The 21,828-nt window shown below is 38.1% G+C and overlaps 1 protein-coding gene across 7 annotated transcripts in view; it reads right to left on the bottom strand.

Annotated features, from left to right (window-relative positions):
* The window catches only part of PRKCZ (protein kinase C zeta), a 145,385-nt gene that overhangs the window by 18,505 nt on the left and 105,052 nt on the right, over positions 1 to 21,828 (bottom strand). For all 7 annotated transcript variants that reach the window (XM_030537842.1, XM_030537843.1, XM_030537841.1 and 4 more), the window contains 6 exons: positions 19,124 to 19,210; positions 18,262 to 18,397; positions 12,186 to 12,273; positions 11,654 to 11,773; positions 8,623 to 8,702; positions 7,912 to 8,001 (listed from right to left, as the gene is read on the bottom strand). In XM_030537842.1, coding sequence (XP_030393702.1) covers positions 7,912 to 8,001; positions 8,623 to 8,702; positions 11,654 to 11,773; positions 12,186 to 12,273; positions 18,262 to 18,397; positions 19,124 to 19,210 — 601 coding nt within the window. The remainder of the gene's footprint in view (positions 1 to 7,911; positions 8,002 to 8,622; positions 8,703 to 11,653; positions 11,774 to 12,185; positions 12,274 to 18,261; positions 18,398 to 19,123; positions 19,211 to 21,828) is intronic.

Below are 21,828 nucleotides of genomic sequence, written 5' to 3'. Positions count from 1 at the left end.
AGGGCTGTGGGGGAAGCCACCCTGCTGCTGAAGGGCCCCTGCTCGGGAACAGAGCTATTCAGCAGCAGGGACCACTCCTCCTCACAGTCCTGGCCAAGGGCCTCCGCTTTGCAGAGCCAGGACTAGTCTTCCCAGCACCTTGTGCCTGCAGGACTTGGGCGTCACCAGCCCCAGCCAGTAATGCGGGAGCCATCCTGGGCAGGAACTTCCATGACAACAGATTTGCAGGGGGTTCCCTGCATGGCTGTAGGGCCAGTGACAACCAACCCCTGCCTGCACAAGGGGTGGGAAAGGCTGTGGTTTTGGCGAGGCAGAGCACAGACCCCTGGTACTCACAGCTGGGTAAAGAGAGACAATGGGTCCATGATAGTGGGACTGCAGACTGCTCTCTGCACTGCTGCAGGACTATTCAGTAGTAGCATGGCCCCACCCCCACAGCTTGTCCTCTTCCTCCCTGCAGTCCTGGCCAAGGGTCTCTGCTCTGCCCCACTAGGACCTGCAGGGATCAGGTGTCACCACTGTCATGGGCCTTCTCCCTCATTCGTGTGACAGCAGGGCTGCTGAGGGCTCCCTACATAGGCACAGGGCCAGTGACATGCAATCCCTGCAAGCATGCCCACTGTTAGTGATGGGGAAAAAACACCTATTTCAGCTAATTGATAGTTATCGATTGAAACTGAATCCTGCCAAGCATAGTTACACTTGCTACAGCTCCAAGCCCACAAAAGCCTGCCTGCCTCCTCTCAGTGGTGTCAGTCTTCATTGTGGCTAAAGGCAATTTGCACATTGGGTTAACAAGTAGTTTAAGACAGATGAGAACCATGGAACGAGTTGGGGCAGATATAAGGGAGTGGGAACGAAAATGATGGTGTGTGTCCATACACCTCGAGGAATCATGTTTTCCAAATACTTTGGGGATCTATGTAAGAGTCCATTAATGAAAAATATTACTGTAGGTATCTAGTTTACTTGACTCCCATATTTTACAAGTCACCAAAAAATAAAATTCCGTAAAAAAGGATAGCACAAATAAAGACATGAATTGCATACTCTAACAATTAAATGAAAAATAACTCCAGTACTTTTTGACAAACCACCTCAATTAGGGACCCACCTTTCTTTTATACTTCACACCTAGTGTAAAATTCCTTCTTTAGGGTGTTCACATCTGGATCCAATTAATCATCTACTACTTGCAATTACAAAATTTTTATAAACTACATTTTTACAAGGATTGATGTTAGTTAAAATTTAGCCATCTGTTTAGCTGCAATTTAACATTTTATTGTCTATTAAAACCAAGACATATGAGGATTGAAATGATGAATGTTACTTAACATCAGTAAGATGATGAGCTGGTGTGATGACTCTATTCGCTAACACAATATTATATGGCAACAATTCCAGTGTCTGAAGCCCTCAAAAGTGACACCTAAACAAGATTCAGAATCTTTAGATTTAATGTTATGACACAAGGTTACATATGTTGTTAGGCTTTTTTCAGACAGTGAGGAAGAAAGATTTTCCTTCCTGGTGCAGTGAGAGAGTCCATCACTCATGGCAGCTTTATTACAGTAAATAGCCAACTTCAGAAGTTCTGTGTTTTCCTGATGATGGTTCTCCAGCAGGGCTGAGTATTGTTTGCTGCATTTCCCCAACTTAACAGGGATAGAGGCAGAAAGTAAATCCAAGGAAAAACAGAAACAAATAATTTGCTCAACAATGGGATGTAGGATTTTAGGACGAGAAATCTGGCTCAGACATGCTAAGGATCCCCTGAACTTTTATCCAGTTTTAGAAGCTGATCTGAATCTACATCTTTTGTGGCTATGAAATGCTCATGAGATGGTTTTCCCCCACTTCAGGTTTCTGACACTAGACATAGAAGTCTTAAGCTAAAAGACCCTAGTCAAACCATTCTCCACCAATCCTCCACCCTCAAGATACCTGTTATATATGCACAACATATAAAATGTTGGTTTAACAACTTAAAACAGACGTTTATTCAAACTGAAAGGTTCAAGACTTCATTTTAAGATTCTTTTAAAATCAGTTTTAGGACAACAATTGTGGGGATTTGTGTGTTTTTATTTTATGATGAAAAGTAGAGCAACTCAAATTTCTAACCTTTCAAAGTTAAATTTATTTCTGCTGTAAAACAAAAGTCAGCTAGTGACTTGTAATGGACAGTGTAAAATAACTCTATAAATTCAAGTTGAAAACATTCTTTGGAGATGAATGTCAAAATACCCAAATAAAACATTTTGTTTAGTCAAGCAATGGAAACCATTACAATGAATATGCAGCATTTAGCTATAGAGATCAACAAGGAATACACACATTTTATGTTGTATTTGTCCTAATTTAGTTTAGGGTTCTTTCAAGGCTGAAAGGTTCTCTCATAGCACTTGAATGCTCCCCCCTCCACCCCCTCAAAAGTTAATGGGGCATCCTTTCTTCTCTTACTGATTTTAATAGCACTTCACTTCTCTTTGAGAGGAGACTATATCCTAACATATCAATGTACTCTGCTGCAGTAATAATTATGATTTTCATACCCAATTAATTTTTTCAGGGCTTTGCCTATATATTGTAGTGCTTTGAAAGAGCTGCAAAAGTCTTGATGCAGTTATTACAGTAAGGACTGAACCTGCAATAAAAAGACCTGATTCTGAAATCAATATACAGACTAAGACTGCTCACACGACAATACTTGGGAATTGTGGGAGGGTATTATTATTTAGCAGTAAGGGATGCGTTATATGAAAGTCTGTAATTATGCCAACTGGAATGCAAGAACATTTCTACAGTACTTGAGATTTAGGGTGCACTGGTTTGTAAGTTAAAAGAATCGCTGTCACATAGTTTGGGCCCAAATTTGACCTATTAAAATGGTTATAACCCAGTTCCTGACCTTTAGATTCTAGATACCTTTTATTTTCTTTTAAATTTACCAAAGAAGGACCCATACTCTGTGTGCATGCACACATCCATCCGCCCATCACTGGTTTGATAGTAACAGTTGAATATACTGCTAGAGCTAAGCAGATTATCACTGAGCATGATTATTTATTATTTGTATTACCATAATCTAAGAGGCCCAGGCTTGGACCAGGACCCCATTGTCCTAGGTGCTGTACAAACAAGAAGAAAAAGATAGTCCCTAACCCAGAGAACTTACAATTTAAGTATAAAACAAGAGACAATGAATGGCATGCAAGGAAACAGTATGACAATATTGGTCAGTATGATAGCGAGTGGTCTCAGCACACCAGCAGCCTAGCTATTAGACTTTTTGTAGACATCACAGAAAAGGAAAGTTTTGAGGAAGGTTTGGAAGAAAGAAAGTCTGTTAGGTTTGTGGATGTTTACGGGGCGCTCCACCCAAGAGTGAGGGGCAGGCACAGGAGAGAATACAAAGGTACTTGTTTGGAAATTTAACATGTGGATGACAGAGATGGGAATCAACATGCCATGAACGTGCGGGTGGGTAGTTTAGGTTTATACAGTGGAGGGATGCAAAGAGAAGGGAGACATGATCAAAGTGATGGGCTATGAAAATAATTTTTGCAGCAGCATTCTGAATGGATATAAGATGGTGTTGAAAGAGTAAAAACTGAATCTCTTTAGGATATTACCTCCACTGGAATATGACAGAGTAAAAGTCTACTCTGAAAAGTAGGTGGCAGTGTTGCAGCCTTTAATTTGAGGAACTGAGGAATCTGTTGCCACAAAATACATTTGAATCAGTTTTATCAGCTTCCTTAGGAATCTCAGGGAGGGGTATATCTAATTCGCTGAGCTAACTTGAGGCTGAAATCAGCTTGCTTTCTGAAAGTTACAATCTTTTCTGACATTGTGTCCCCCACGTGTGTCTTTTCTGATCTATCTTTTTATGCCTCTCTATTTGCAGTCACAGAGGCAAAAACATAATTTATTAAAGACAACATTTCAGTAGGTTTGCTGCCCTACAACTCCATGAAATCCGTCTAGGTTATTCCTGACTCTATCCTTAGCTAGCTTTGTTGTACTACCTGCTTTCACATATGTATTCTCCTGACTGCTGAGGTAATTTTTCTTTTTAGTTTTGTTTCTTCATAACTTCTGGGAAGTAAGCGCATAACACATAGCAAGAGAAAGCTTTGAAGTACCATCTACCCAGCAATAACTTTCACAGATAGTTATGCTCTGCATTAAGCAGATCACAGCTCTATGCTCCCTCTCCGCTGTCTGAGTTGTTTTTTTTTTTAAAGATACAAACATTCGATATATTGTTGTGTCATCATCTTCCAAAAAGGCTTTCCTTATTCTTTTAAGTGAAAGGTTAGTTACTTCTTAATCCACTCAGCACTCTTCACACTGCTCTATTTAAAAAATGTTTAACCAGAGCACCTTTGTATGTACATCACACATAAATAAGATGTTCCTTCTCACTGCATATCAGTGTTATTTGCACCTTGCTACCAAAGATCTTGCTGTAATTTTTCTCCTCCTTATCCAATTGCATTGTTTACTTTGGGCCAGATTTCAAAGGTATTTGGTTTCAGACAGGTGCATAGCACGATGCTAAAATGCACCTAAGCAGGTTAAGCGCCTAACTCCTATTGAAACCAATAGCCTTTTGTTCAAAATGCAAGTGCTTTTTTTCTTTGAAGTGGACATTCCTAAGAATTCTTAACTTGTCTGGAAGCAAACTTTCCATGTTACCTGAAACTGCTCTTGATGGACTCTATTTCCCAAGGCTATATTTTTCACTTCCTTCGAGTTTCATTCCCACAATAACTTTGCTTCTCATTGAATCACTGATCATTGCTTAGGCTGAACTTATTGACCGCCTCTATGGCTTTGATTATGTAGGGTTAGTAGGTTTACTTCTCAAACCACACATCAAACTATCAGCCAACTTGGTCTGATCATCTGCAAGTCAGCACAACCATAAATAGGCCAAGTTTAGACCTAGCTGTGAATTGATAAAACTCTGAGTGTATTAATAAAATATTCTTATACTGGTCTCCATTATAACCCCCCCAAAATGCATTTTGTATGCAATTAATTTTGTCAGACATATTGCTCTTTATCTGAATCTTCATTCTAGGTCCACCTCCACTGTATCTCTGCACAGCAAAGCAGTGACATCAACCACAATTTTGCAGTATTGCTTTTATCATGTAAGGCATAATGCAAGAAACACGGAGATTTGGAATATAAACAGATTTTCTCTTACATAGCGGAAAACGTATGGTAAGTGTTCTAAAAGAATTAGGAAAACTGTCTTATTAGATTACAGAATGTTACTGCCTCATTTCATCCAGAGCAACATCTCAATACTGAAATTATCCACAGGTTAGACCCCTATTGTATAACATATCCCTCATGCAAAAACCATCAAAATTAAGAGATAGTGAGCACTCTTACTTCCAGTGAAGTGATTGGGGAGACTCAATACCTTTCAAAATCAGGCCATTAAATTTAAAAGTCACTGAAAAGTGTCTTTACCTTTACTACTTACACCTTAGATTGCTAACACTGAAAAGATATTTAGAATCTCTCCTTTCACTATCTATACATTATGTTTATTTTTTGCACTTCACTCAGGCTGGACCCTGGAAATAAATAGTTTGTCAATTTTACCCTCTGGTTTTGTTGTGTAAGGCTTTGTGTTTCAGGGTAAATTATACTGAGAAATGTTTAATGTAAATCTCCCCCTTACCACTTTTAATCCAGAAGAAGATTTGCTAAATTAAAAAATAATACAAATATTTGCATTAGGCTTTTATTTATTCACTTTGCAAAACCGAAATATTTTGGCCTACATCGAAATGACTGACACCTAAAACAACTACAAGCAGAAGCACCTTCTAAATACAATCCAGAATACAACAGGGATCCAAAGTAAACATGATTTTCCTGTAATCTTATCAAAACGTTAAACTATGCACAATTTACATGTCAATCATAATTTACATGACACTGCTCTGTTGAAAAAGATGCCAGGATTACATAATCACCCTGTTTCTGTTTGGGGTGGTCTTCCCAAGTGATCACCATGAAATATAAAGTAAGTGAAGCAGTAAAAGTCTCTTTTACAAATATAAAATGAATCCAACAAAATCTTCTCTCATAAAGCTACAGTATGTTAAGTTTGATGTTGACATTCTGTTAAGAAACATCCTACTAGTTAGTTAGCATTATAGTGCCTGAAGATGCATGCTGTAAAATAACATCACCCATCAGATTAAGGGAGCTATTTAAAACAATCTATATCTTCACAAATTATTAATAGCCTAATCAGATCCTCTGTGTTATATGAACATCTAAAAAAAATGGCAGACATCCTCCCTCTGTAGAAAGCTTCTTCTATGAAGAACTTCAATAAGGATGGTCTGAACAACAAGCCTCAAAGTAAGAACTGAATCATTCTGTTTTCTCCCTTTCTCTGAAAACTTCTCTCACGATGCTAGAATCATTACTTCCTGTTTCTACAATATTTCTTACGGAGTTCACAGTACTGCCCCCACCCCAAAAAAAGCATACTTGCATCTCCATCATTAAACTAGCTATTAAAAATTTACATAGCTAATTAAAGTAATGTTCCTGACACAGTTGGCACCTTAGCCATAAAGTAGTTAGTGTAGCAGATAATAGTTTTAGTGATGATTTCATGATGATAATGGTGAACATAATCAAGAAGTGACTGGTATTCTTCTAGATAAACTGACAGTTAAACTGATCATAACGTTCAAACATTGCATGCACCTGCTTGCAAATCCCACTGAAATGAAAGTACATCTTATCCCACACTACGGACCAAAAACAACCCTAAGAGCAAGAAGTAACAAAACAAAATGTAAAGCTTCAAAGTAACCAGCAAGCAAGCAAAACACAACTACTCAATCATACTGCATTCAAGCCACATCTCTTCCTCAGGTCATTGTGTCTTTTAAGGGCCTGATTCTACAAACATTGACAGCCCAATTTAAATCAATGGGGCTATTCAGATAAGTAAGGGTCACATATGTAAGGTTTTGTATGACTGGAGCCTTATATTGTAAACTGTAGGGAAACTGCCTTCTTAAATGTCTGTCAGATGCAGGGGTGGCTCTATGTATTTTGCTGCCCCAAGCACGGCAGTCAGGTGGCTTTCGGTGGCATGCCTGTGGGAGGTCCACCGGTCCCGCACCTTTGGCGTACCCCGCCTAATTACCGCCGAAGCTGCGGGACCGGCAGACTTCCCGCAGGCATGCTGCCAAAGGCAGCCTGACTGCTGCCCTCACGGCGACCAGCAGGCCGGCCCCCGTGGCTCGCCGCCCCAGACCCTCTGCTGAATTGCTGCTGAATTACCGCCAAAGAGCCTGGAGCTGGCCCTTGCCTCGGGCGAAAAAATTCTTTGTTATGGCTCTGCCAATACTTCTTGGAGAGAGAGGTCCTTGTAATGCACCAAGTGGACTTTTCAATGATAGGGGCTGCAGCACAAGTTCTGCACCACCTACCAATAGAACTCAAGGAATTACTTGGCCCCTAAGGTTTTATTATGGTTTAAATCATGTGTTTTTGTTATTTTCTACCTAATATCACAATTGTCTTTTTACTAAAAATTTAACCTCACATTTTTGAAGTAAAGACCATGCATGAAACTACACTTAATATTTGGTAACAAGTCATGACCATGAAATAAATCTAGTTTCCAACATTTTTACATTAATGACAAACGTAAACTGATGACACCAAAGATAATTTTACATGAATACTTTTAGAGGTTTGATGTATTCTTTCAGTTATGAGCAACTGTATTTTTGAAGAGAGTATTTATTAGCAGAGTGTTTACCATGATAGGTTCATTCACACAGTAATTAAAACATTGAAGGAACATGCTTCTATTTAACATACTTAAGTAGAATAAATTATTTTTACCAGATCCCAGTCTATGCTGCGGAAAAACGTATGAGACTTGATATCAGAAAATCCCGTCTCTGGCTGGCAGCCAAGCCTTTCTTTGGGATCCTGTGGAAGACAAGAGAAAACACAATTGAGACTGTGTTTGTCTTTACACTTCTTTTTTATTGTTCTATCATGACAAATTCTCCAGTTTTTCACTGACCCATGTAGATTATAAGAGGATAGGCAGCAGTATATAAACTATTGGTAAAATACATTAAAGCAATCTAGTTTTCTAAACTTCATGGGTTTGAAAATTCATTTAGACTTTTTATTTTACAGCTTTTCTCGTGATATAAAAATTCTGATTTTACTTAGTAAATGGGCTGTTTTCCCTACTGGCGCAGATAATAGTTCCACTGACTTCACTTTGTCTTCTTGTATTAGTAAGGACTACACATTTAATAATTGTTTGCAAGCACAAACCAATAATTAATTATCTTAGGTTTTGTACTCAGTTTCATTATAAAATACCATTTCACTAAGTAACCAACATGCTAGTAGGTTTTCAAACGAAGTTCCATGCTATGAAATTTTCACACAAAAGATTAGCAATTTAAAAGATTGCATTTGGAACCTATCTTACAGAAAGGAGATACACCTCTAAGTTTTTAATTAAATTTTTTTTATATCATGAAGCTCTGAGCTATTGAACTTATATAAATAACACAGTGTTGTAAAACTTACCTTGTTTAAAAATCCTTTTAAGACATGAGAGGCCTTGACAGAGAGAAATCTTGGAATCCGGATTGGCTTTTCAAGGATAACTGTTACAAGTTCAAAAAAAAAAAAAAAAAAAAAGCAGCAAACTGTTTTGCGCTCTATTATATTATATTTTAATAAAAACTTTTTTATTCGTATTACTGCGTGGACAATGTGCTAATATGGCAACTATTTCAGTTATTACTGCAAAATTTGCCAGGCTTTACAATTTTTTAAAAGAAGTCACACCATTCTCTCTGGTTAATATCTTTTCTAAAAGTATTATAAAATGGACTTTTAATGACATAACTTAGAAGAGAAAACCAGAGTATTCATTTTTGTTTTAAAGAAGCTGGAGGCAATGTGTCCAGTGGGTAGAGCAGGTGATTAGGAGTCAAGGCTCCCGAGTACTATTCCTGATTTTGTCACTGACACATTAGTGACCACGGGGGCAAGTCACTTCAACATTTAGTTCCTGCTTCCAAAACTGTCAAATGAGCACTTACTTTTCTCTAACTTTGCAAGGCTTACCCAGTTAATGTCTGTATCTTGGAATCTTCACGTGAAAAGTGCTATGGTAGCAGTGACATTTAAAGACTTTCTGAAAATTCTTAATCTCATGCATCGTTTCTTTCATCCCATCTGTCATGCTGATGAACACATTGTATAAAGGCTTTTCATCTCCTTAAAGTCCTGATCAAGGGGTTATATAAATGTGATCTCACATTTTTAAACAATTGAGGAAATACTACACTGGACCAGAGGTTGTGGGGATTCCCCATTGTGTCATTACAAGCCACCCTATTCCTTCATTATATAGTATTCCCCCTTAAGGAGTAGTTTGGAAACTAGTTATTCACTTTAAAGAGTACACAACAGTGTCTGAGACTGCTCACGCTGGCACTCAGATTGGTCACTAGGAGTTATTTCAGAATGAGTCAGAATTTAAGGCCAGAACTGCATATCACAGGCCACAAGCACCAACTAGCATCTGCACACCAAATCCAACACCCAAAGTGTTACAGCCAACAGGAGACTAAACTGTTATATGCCTCAGGCACAGAACAGGAGGGATCTTTGTGCACTAATGCCTGAGGTCCCTGCAATGGCAGAAAATTTTATTAAGTGAGATATACCCAGAGAATTCTGGTGAGTGACCCATGCCTCATGTTGCAGAAGACAACAAAAACCTTAAAGGTCACTGCCCGTCTGACCTGGGGGAAAATTCCTTCCAACCCTCTCTTCCTTCTCTCAGACTATTCACATACATCTTTGAAATTCACTCTTTACCAATCAAGCACTTTCAGTATTGCTCCTGTACTTGATATGGTTGTGCGTACTGCCACCTGTGATTAGAATAATGGGCACACTGTTACCCATGCATACCAGTTGCTACTGAAGTAACTTATATGACACTGCTACCATGAAATCACCCTAAGGAAACAGAAAAAGTTATCTGGAGCAAAAACTACAGGTAGATATGGTTGGTGCCCAGAAAGTTCCCTCAATGCCTTCATATAATATAGTTTTCAAAAACCATTCCATACTCTGGACACAACCTAGCAGAGATACTGTCTCATGCACTGACTCCCCATCCTTTCATGACCACCTTCTGTCCCTACTGATAACATCCTTGTGGCAATTACAGCAGTTGGTTTAGTGGAAAAGAAATAGCACTGAAGTCTTGTTAAAAGCCTTTGGTACAATGATTGTTTTGCCCTTTCTGAAGAAAGTTAGTCAGGCTGTCTCCTGTGTCTTCATTTCATCTCTCCCTCCCACCTGTTCTGTTTCTCTTGACTGGCACCAAGGTAAGCCAGCTGCACGTGACCAGTCAGCTCTCTAGAGACCACCATCAAGTCTAATACTATTAACAAGGCTTATATTGTATTTATCGGATTAACTGTTTTACATGGGATAAATGTATAGGTCAGTACTCTTGGGGTGTAACACACTGTAGGAAGCAACTAGCAAGTTCTAGAAGCACAGCTGCCATAGTGCGCAATACATTATTGTATAAATTACTTTAAATGTAACAAAATGAAAGACCAACAAAGAATATAAGCATATGTACCAAAGAATGAGGGTGCAAGAGAAAAATATCCCAGAGTACAAGAGTAATATGAATGATAATGTCTTCCTTGAATATAATGATGGCTTTATGTTCTTGAACAGCAATTCAAAGAGGGCACGTACACAGATTCAACCCCAAATTTCTAAACCTTATTTTCAGTGGCTACTTCTGAACCGTGGATCTCATTGAGTAAGTCTAAACTATAGCTGGGAGCTAGGGTGACCAGATGTCCCGATTTTATAGGGCAGTCCCGATTTTTGGGTCTTTTTCTTATATAGACTTCTATTACCCCCAACCCCCGTCCCGATTTTTCACATTTGCTGTCTGGTCACCCTAGCTGACCAGACAGCAAATGCCTCCCAACCCAGGAAGATCAACACATAGTAAGTAGCTCCTCTTAAATTACCCTGTTAGTAATAGCTGTGTGGATGTTGTGGCAGGGGTGATGGCTCAGGATAGGCACCCGGACCTGGACCCACCTGCCCACCTGGGTCCGAGCTCAGGCGGCTAGTCCGAGTTACTGCCCACGCCGCAACATGCACACTGCTATTTTTAGCAGAGTTAGCCTGTGTCTGCCTTCTCAGGCTTGAAGCATGTGGCCAGCTGCAGTCTAGACATACTGTTAGTCTCTTTCAGATTGGACTTTGTCTAACTCTGAGTCCTAGTTTTTTGTCCCAGAAAATTAAGTTCCTTGGATGTTGAATTAGAAATCCCACAGAAATCCCTGTTTATCTACGTTAATATCACTGGCAGTCACGAAACGATGGGAACTACTGAGCCCTCTCTCAAATCTTCGCTCTATAAGAAATTAAAAGGAAGAGAGAAGGCACCCACAGTATGTAAAAAGTGGGGCTAATTTTCATTATTTAGTGTTTTGTTCTTCCTTCAAAGGGATTCAAGAAAAAAAATTGAAACTCAAAAACAACAACAAAAACTTAAATATACCTTGGAAGAGGTAATCTTCAGTGTTCATGTCTGGATTGTCAGTTATTATATCAAATGGAGATCTTCCTGCCATCATCTCAAACATCAGGACACCAAGAGCCCACCAGTCCACACTGAACCCTATGAGCATTTAAAGAGCACATTTTCCTGGGTTCTAGGATAATGTTACAATGACATTTATTGCATCATGGATGGAGATTAAGGACCTGATTCTGCAGAGAGCTGAGAATCCTCAGCTCCCACTGAAACCACCAGCGGCAGGGCTCAGTGCCCCACAGGAATAGCCCTTAATAGAGCACTGTGGGAGAAAAATTAGTAAAGGTAATTTGTTCAGGAACTTGTAGCTGGGCCATAATGGTCCATAAGAGAGTGATACTTCAATTAACAGTGCCAAGATAACACATCTTGCCGGTACATAACAGAGTAAAAACATGTAAGCTTAATTAAAAATGTACTCTTATGCCCTGTAAATTGGAACTTTAATTAGTGATTCACTGTAATTAAACTGTTACAAGTTTATGCACCAACTCACCATATTCTTCCCCTCTTAGGATCTCTGGTGCAATGTAATTTGGCGTTCCACAGAAAGTGCTTGTAGTGTCACCAGGGCCCAATCCTTCCTATTGGAATAAACCAATTCATCTTTTGAAAGTTAAATTCTACCTGCAGCAAGTTCCCTTCAACCAAGTTTTGTAAGTATTTCAAACCAGGAGTCTAAGATGCCTCCATATACCAACGGGATTCCAGGGGTCAAGGTAGTGATAAGACTCCTCCCCAAAACTCCTACCATTCAAGGTAAACTTATACATTTTTTTTTAGAGCCCTTCATCGTGGTAAGTGTGTGTGACATTACCAGAGTGGATTTGATTGAAATCACTAGTCAGGAAGACTCAATTTAATCATGGATTTCTACATAAAAGTGCATTCTCGTTGGTTGTTACAACCTTAATACATATTCTTCACAACTCTGATAGATGCAGATTTTGGTTTCATTTTTCGAAGGTACTCACTATACATTTTTAAACAGTGATTTATTTTGAAAACTATTCAGACTAGTTTTACAGGTATATCAGAAAATGAATGATTGGTTATTTCATTTTTCAAAGGTATTTGAAACAGATATCTATGAAGTCATTGAGAGGTGAACTACCTCCAATTCAACAGGTTAATCATTAATATTTGGAGGATTTTCTTCCCAGGCTGTTTTAGGAGGAGACCCCCACCAGACAGACATTTCAATTGTTTCATTTAACTAAAACAACAATATTATGTATTCTGGATTTTTTTTCAACAGCAAACATAATATTTTAACAAAACAAGCATATGAATGTTTGAATTTAAAGATTCAAGTTTTTTAAAATTAGGTTTGTTTTTGTTAAAACTGTTTTTAACTAAAATAGTTAAATGAAATATTTAAGAAAAAAATTAAATCGACTATGTCAGCCATGTCAACATGAGAAACTTAAAATATTGGCTTCTGCAGCTAACTCAGCCGTTTTCACCTTCATTTTCCTGTTTGTTCATAATCTGGAAAAGAAAAATAAGCTTTCCTGCTTTTTCAGGTCCCAAACAAATTTCTCAATTTGGAATGAATTAGTCCAAATGAAAAAAATATTCTTTCTACACCAGCAGAAGAAGCTACTGCTGTTAAAAGTGAGATTATCACTTCAACAGTTTCTGAATCCAAGTTCTTAAGTGACTTCCACCAATTCATTGGTTGACTTTCTTTAAAATATCATCAGCATACATATTTCTTGAATGGTTCTTACTCCCAAACTGAGTCTCTTTTATGGCCTGGTGCCACTATAGATTTTCCCTTCTAGTGAGAGAATAGTATGGCAGATCTCAAATCAATGAAGGCTACACTCAAAGACCTCAAGACTTCTGGAATATGTTGTTCAAACAGTTTCACTTTTGTTTCTACTGCCTGTCCATCCCTCTCACATTTATCTCCAGACTTCTCCTTGTCCAGATCTATTCCGCCCCCAACAATCTTCTATTCATTGAACTTTTTGAAACTTTGCACTTTTAGAGAGAGGTAAGGGATTGACTCCGTGTACACAAATTTGCAGATGGACAATACGGTTGAGGTCTCTTATTTTTCACCTCTATATATTATTTATTTATTTAAAACCATTTTTGCTGTTAACGAGCATGTTATCTCTGGAGATAAGTCCACAGTTTGAGAACTGCAAAACTAAGCATCTCTGATGGTATCTTCTAGACTGAGCACTGAGTCTCATTGGGTAGATAGAAAGATTAACCTAAATAATCTATAAAGAAGCCTCTGGAACCCCATAAAATTGGTTTCCTAATCCATGAACTATTGGAACTCATTTACAAAACTTTTCTTAAATATTACATGAAAATATTGTCTATACTATAGAATCAGAATTTATAATCCCTATTCCATGATGAAATATCTTTGAGCTATAATGTATCTTAATTAAAACTATCTTTAGACAATTTTTTCCTACAAAAATCATTTTATCAAAAATCCATTTTTAATTTAAAAAAAATCATTGATTTTTATCCACCCTGAACGTTACTAATCCTGACACATTCATAATGTTTAATTTGTTTATTTTAGACCAAGAAAAAAGTGTGTCTCATTTCTGGGATCTTAGGGAGGCATTTATTTGTTATTTTTAAAGATGAAAACAATTCATAGTTCTTTGCAATTGCTGCCTTTTAACTCCAGGTTGTGAATTTAGTGCTGGTCCATCAGATAAGAGTCCTTGAAAACTGGAGTCCTAGTTATCCCTTGAAGAGGTATATGACAAGCAGTGACAAGGCAAGCTCCCCCACAGTGCCCCACTACTAATGTGCATAATGAACTGGAGGAACCCCTGGTAAGACTGAGAAGGTAGCTCAGTTAATTTGTTCCATTCAATCACTGGACCCTCTGAAATTGATAAAAAGGGTGCTAGTTTTGGGGACTTGGCAGTCCATCACAAACTAGGCTGAAACCCTCATCTCATTTCACATGGGCCAACAAATAAGTTGGAGACAACAACAGTCAGCAAGTATTAGTGTGTGTCAAAGCAGCAACCCAAAGAGATAATATTCCATTACAAGCCCCCTGAGCAGTTGGATCTCCATAGTTTATTAATTTACTTGAGCTTCTTAATATCTGCTTGGACATTTATTTAAAACAGAACTCATTTTAAAATCAAGCTACAAATAACTTTCTGTAGGGCTGTATTTGCCTGCCTCAATCTCTCTTCAGGTACAGGTTGCATTTGATCAAAATTTATGAAGTAGTGCTTTCTAAAGTGCTATTTGGGGAGTGATAAAATTCCTCCTCTACCTTGGTGGGTCCTGTGCTTATTGGCAGATTTTGCTAGCCTCAGAGATCTTCCTGTGTTGGCTCAGGAGTTGGGAGGTTTAGGGGGGAACCTGGGCCCGCCCTCTACCCCGGATTCCAGCCCAACTGCGGTTGTCTAGAGTGCCTTCTGGAACAGCAACAGCTACAATTCCCTGGGCTACTTCCCCATGGTTTCCTCCCAACACCTTCTTTGTCCTCACCACAGGACCTTCCTCCTGATGTCTGTTAATGCTTGTACTCCTCAGTCCTCCAACAGCACGCCCTCTCACTCCCAGCTCCTTACGCACACCTCACTAACTGGTATGAGAGCCTTTTTATACCAGGTGTCCTGATTAGCCTTAATTAATTCTAGTAACTTCCCAATTGGCTACAGGTGTCCTAATTAGCCTGCCAGCCTTAATTAGTTCTAGAAAGTTCCTGAGTGTTCTGGAATAGTCCCTGTTATCTTACCCAGGGAAAAGGGACCTGCTTAACCTGGAGCTAATGTATCTACCTTCGACCACTCTCTTGTAGCCATCTGGCCTGACCTTGTCACAAGTGCTAAAAAGTTCCAGTGCCAAAACCAATGTATTGGAGATTTCCAATCAATCAGTCATTGAAAAGGGCTAATACAATTCAAATATACAGGATCACAAAAATTAGAGATGAAAAGACCTATTGTATTAATTCATCAAGGCCATCGCCCTAGAAGTGCAGGGTTAGTATCCTAATAGAGGTCATATCAGATATGAAACAAATTAAAACTTTTATTAGAGAATATTTAAAGTTACAGAACACAAATTGTTGAATACACATTATAAATACTCGTGCTATATCAGTTCATGCTTGTCAAAAACATTATAACCATGGATTGCAAATGCAGAGAGAAAAGCGATATGAGCTGACAATTGCCTGCAGCAGAAAATACAGATGAGGATTAGTGGTTAAGCATGTAACACAGAAAAAGAAAGTACACTAGTTAGTTAAATCAGTTCAAAGAATCCTTCAGTCTTGTCGCTTCTCAGTTAGTGGTCTGGATCTTATCTTCAGATTGGCAGCGTCCAGTAACATGTTCAATATAGTGGTATCTGAAACTATCAACGACTATCAGCCTGGAGTAGTGTCTGGGCACCTTAAAGTCCTGAAACAGTCTCAGTCTTGTGGTCCCAGATACCCAGTCCTCTGATGATCATTGTGTGAATGGCAGTGGGGTATCCCCATTCTCTCAAGGTATCAGCTGGGGTGTGTGGGTCTATTTCTCTATTTTCCATTCCTGTGTCTCAATGAAGGCAGCGACCCAATTCTCGAAGGGGATTGTGACACCCTGGCACCCCAATATTCACCACTGTCATGTAATTAGGATATGTTTTGTACAGAATATGCCTTGTGAGGTTTCAATCTAAAAACCTTGATCTACTAGACATTAATATCTGATTGGATTGTATGTGCGATCATCGAAGGTGAAGTTAGGCTATGTATGTGTTACTGAAACATGTTGTGAGGTTGAAATCACCCACAAGGATCCTTTCAGGTACAACAGTAAAAAGGCCAACCAATGTTAATGGCTTATTGCGGAAATGCACACAAGCACAAGGATTACCCCAGGAACTGTGTACAATAGAAACCTCTCAGAGATAGCTCTACACAATGGGAACTAGTTGACCCAGGTCACAGCAAAAGAGCTTTCCAGCAAGTGGGAAGAATATATAAAAGGGGGACAATGACATCATGATGGTACCTCACTCTCCCTACAATAATACACCTAGAATCACTTGAGCGGCAAGGACTGAACTGTGGGAAGTGATGGTCCCAGGCTAGAGGGATTTTTACCCTGTGTGTGAAAACCTGAGAAAGACAAGATAACTTGTACCTTAAGAATCTGTCAGCCTGTTTATCACTCAGGGTGAGAATTTGCTAATTCATATCCTACCTATCTACTATGTTAAACTGTTTGTGGTTTTGTTTATTTACTAATCTGCTTTCCTCTGTTCGCTATCACGTATAATCACTTAAAATCTACCTTTTGAGGTTAATAAACTTGTTTTGTCTAACAGCAGTGTTTGTGAAAACTTTAACTTGGGGCAGAAAGCTGTTGCATCTCTCTCTCTCTCTCTCTCTCTCTCCCCCCACATTGAGGGAGGGGGCAAAATTTATGCGCTTACGCTGTACATTTCCCTATACAGTGCAAGACAGTATAATTTTGGGTTTACACTCCGGGGGGTGGGGTGTGCCTTAGCAACTGGGAGGTGCCTTAGCTGAGCCTTCCCATGCAGAGCTGATCTCAGCATCTGTGTGTGAACCTGCAGCTGGGTGTGACCTATCTGTGTGTGTGCTGGTGAAACAGCAAATGTGGAGAGCTTGGCAACTTATCACAGCACCACAGTGTGAAAAGGAGCCCAGGCTGGTGAGTCAGGTGAGCTCAGTGGTACCCCAGTTCCAAGTGGCATCCTGGAGGGGAACCCAGGGACCCATCACAGCAATAATTCACTTCTGGTTCCTTGTCAGTGATCACAACATCCATCTTAGCGGGTAGCTGAAGTCCGGAATAGAAGAGTTAATGAAAACCGTTCTCTCAGATGCTGAAATTGCCTTAACAAACCTATTATGCACAACATAGTGGTGAAGTGGCCATGCTCTGGAATGGGGCTTAGAGCTGCACAGGACATGAGGCAGGGTTTCATTCTCATAGCTGCATCTCTGGTATAATCTGTCCCTACACTTCATCTTAGTCAAAGGGTCAAGAATCAATTACTATCTAACTATGGAACCCCTTGTGACTTTGGCTCCCAAAGCATTGTAATAGAATGTGATTATTCTAAAATAAAGGCAAGTTACAATTCATTTCCTTCAATGAAATTATATGGATGTAAAAGCAGCCTGGCCATATCTGGTCCTGGGACTGAATTTAGTTAACAGTTCTGTTGGTAATACATGTGAAGGACCAGAATTTAGCACTCATAGCTGTTTTGAATCTGCAGGTCTAACAGGACAAAAATAGTAAGAACTTTATTTTTGCCCACAAATTCAGCAGTATGACTTGGAATACACCCAAGAAATAGATTTGTTGAGCAACGTGATGCCATTTTTCAGAAGTAATTTTGCAGAGCAGAACTGCAGTTTAAGACTAAATTCTAGAATCAGTTACACTTACATTAATCTAGGCAAACTTCATGTCTCAGATTTTCCATGGTGTTGCTGGCTGTAGAATTTGATTCAACAAGACTATCTGACATAACCATATTAAAATATACAGATTCACAGTAGAATTATAAGTAAAGAGAAAATCAGAGGAGAACCGTACCTTGCACATGCCATAATCTGTTAACTTGATATGACCCTCTGCGTCTAGCAGAACATTGTCTAGTTTTAAATCTCTGTAGATTATTCCTCTCTCATGTAGGAAGTTCAGAGCAATACAAATTTCAGCAGCATAAAACCTTAAATAGGAAAAAAGAAGAGTCATATTCATTACTAGAAGAATTACACAAAAGTTGGCATAACTTGAAAAATCCAATGAGTTTTTGAAACCAAAGGAAAAAGGAAAAGCTAACAGAGTCCCAGAGCTTCTCACCATGGAGAGGATAAAAACAACAAAACCCCTAAATTCATTCAAAAGTAGCTGTTACAATCAAAATACAAATTAAAAAATATAGCCACTATCTACAAAGCTAAAGACTTACAGCAAGTAACTTTTTTTCAGTTTGATATTGAAGAGATTTCTTTTCCCCATCATACCATCGAACATTTCTCTGAAGCTGTAAAACTCAAATAATGGGTATCAGAACTGAATTTCTGAGCTGGTAAAATCTACATCAACTATTCTAATGCAGAGGCAAGACATGTGTCTGTAATGCCAACACTTGCAAGACAGTACTTTTTACTAGGTTGTGTGTAAAACTCCTGTATAAAACTATTTTCACCAAAACACTTAAACCCTACATCAGCAATGCACTTCAGAGAACTGTTAAATATAAAAGCAATGACAATTAGTTGTTCCTATTATCAAATGCTTTTTTTTTTTTAAACTTTCCAAATCACCTACAGCAATTTCCCTTGAAATTTTTATATTCTCTTGCTGTCATTTAAGATAAACTATTTTATGTTGTGCTATGTAATGATACTATAAGAGAATTATCACACTTATCAATGCATTAGTAAAATACCTTGCATGTTCTTCAGGAAGTTTTCTTTGCCGTTGCATATGAAACATGAGATCTCCCCCATTTACATACTCTATGACAAGAAACAATCTGAAAATGTACAATACAATAAATGGATTTCAACTCAAAGAAAACTGTATTTTTTTAATTTCATAAGACTGACATTTTTACTAAGGTCACAGTTAATATTTCACTCCAACAACAACAAAATCTAAAGTTAAAAATGTTCCTCCAAGTTGCCCTCTCAAGTTAGGCATTTAAAATTGTAATTACAATAAAAATTAATAACCATTTAAAAACAAAACAAGAGCATCTATTTAATTTAGAATACACCCGTGTCTGTGGTATGTAGATGACATATCTATAATTTAAAAGCACGTATAAGAATACTTCAATAGAAAAACACAAATGAAATTGATTTGAACTTAATGAAGGCATACCTGCTTAACACTAGGTCTGAGTTTGGCATGAAGCCAATATAACTTTCCAAACATATGAAAAGGATAACAGAGGTTGCTGAAATTAACCAAGTATCATTGTGGGCTGTCAGTGTAAAACATTTCTTTAATACAGTATAAGATGTATATTTTAAAAGTCTAAAATAGTCAGATTGCAACAAAAGAGTATGACAAGTAGATGATAAATTGAAAAGCCAAAGGCTTTATTAAAAACAAATGCAGGAGCAAAATAGACATTAATTTTCAAATGAGACATTTATACTATGAAAACATCTTATTTTAAAGGCTATGTCTATCATATCAAATGACTGATGCAGATTGCAATATGTCTCGTGAAATAGGGAATAGTAGGATCAATTTTTTTCCGTGTACTACTATTGAATAGCTGAATTCTGAATGGCTTAGAAAACTGACTGTCTTAGATTATAAGTATGTTTTAATCTAACAGTGTACTTAAAAAAAAAGTTTCTCACTAGATGAAATTTTATTATTTTCCACTAAATAAGGATCAGTCATCTACAAGTTTGGCATAGATTTACTTTGATGTAATAAGTAAGTATTAGACAAAATACTGAATACTGTTTTACGGTGAAGATGTTTGTCTTTTTTTACAAAAAAATCAAGCATGAATAGCTTCATATTTGAAAAAACAAAGTTTACATACATGTATCAAAAATGTAACAAGTCTATGCAACAGATACATTTGAAACCAACCAAAACACAAGTCAAAAGTAAACATTTTAAAAAGATGAAGATGACTAGTTTTATTATTAATTTTGAGCATTAAAAAGGTCAGTAAGCACTGTAGAGTTCTGAGCATTAATGAATATACAACTATTATGCTGTTATTTGCACTAGCTTATGAAAAGCCAAAACTGATACACTGAAGAAAGATGTCTGGAGACACACTTCAGAGAAATGTAGAAAAACAAATTTATGTTTGAGAAAAGTAATGATTCTAATGATTTCAATCACATAGGATTCACAACAATCCTCCTCTTCCAAATGAAGTTCTAAATTGCATCAGGATCCCTTATACATACCCATAAAAATAAAGATAGTTCTGTTTATATGCTGAATACAACAATCTGAGTTCCTGATGTCATGCTGTGAGAAACATTCTAAATTCGAAGGATACAGAAATGCCTGGCTCTGTATGGCCACCCGCAATAAAACTAGGAGTCTGATGAGTTCAGGGGGGGGCCATTTTTCACTAGAAATGGAAAATAAATTTGGTGTGGCCAACAGGACCAGCTAGGATTACAATAGCTCTGTTCTTTGACTAGAAAAACTTTGACACTAAAAGAATCTGAATGTGAATGCAACTGAATAATCCCCCGCCCACGCTGTCCACAGTAGCAGAAGCTAACCTAATAAACATTTTTTCAACCCCTTGTCTAGTATAAAATACAGGTCCACCTTAATATAAAAAAAGTAGTATGATCTAGTAACCTTAGGAAAATCCAATTTACCACATCATAATTCAACAACAACTCATCCAAGTCTCATCTATTGGCATCTTAACCAGGATGCAATGATTCTCTACTTCATAGCACAACACAGTATAATCAGAGAGGACACTGACTAATTTCACACGTAAATTTCTGTCCAGAGCAAGACAACTGGCCCTCAGCCTTTTGCTTTTTGTTGATAAATCAGCATTGCTTTGTTGATAAATCAGCATTGCTTATTACTTTGCATTACAGAAAGGCAGTATGTCAAGCAGGGGTGGTTATAAAGATTTTGCAGGAAACTCCAGAAATCTGTGGACATTTTGGAGACAGATGAATAAGCAGACTGGGTTGTTTTAGTCTGATACATATCTTCGAAGACATTGCAATAACAATTATGGGTCCAAATCTGTAACATTCTACATAGTATACCCCGTGAAGTTATTGGCTGCATTATCAGGGCCTATTACAGGCTTTTCAAAACTAGTTTTGCAATGCACTTCTCAAAACACACAAGAGAAAATGCAATGGGGTAGGGAAAATACAAGTAGAATGATCAGCCATCTGAAAAGACTTATTACACACTGGAGGGAAGATACCATATGTGGGAAAACGTGATCCATGCAAACTGACAAGGTTAAAGAGTCTTACAGAATAGCAATATGCTGAGTGAGTGCTTCATATGAAAACTGAAGCTTCCTTGGAAGCAGCTTTTCTTTATGCACCCAATTATTCCAGAATTAAAAATTCTTCTCTCTACTCCTTCCTTTCCCCACACATATTTGGCAAACTCTCCCTA

Source organism: Gopherus evgoodei, chromosome 18 (assembly GCF_007399415.2).
Source record: "Gopherus evgoodei ecotype Sinaloan lineage chromosome 18, rGopEvg1_v1.p, whole genome shotgun sequence".
Taxonomy (NCBI): domain Eukaryota; kingdom Metazoa; phylum Chordata; order Testudines; family Testudinidae; genus Gopherus; species Gopherus evgoodei.
Note: the sequence above shows the minus strand (reverse complement) of the source record. Positions and strands in the feature narration are given on the sequence as shown.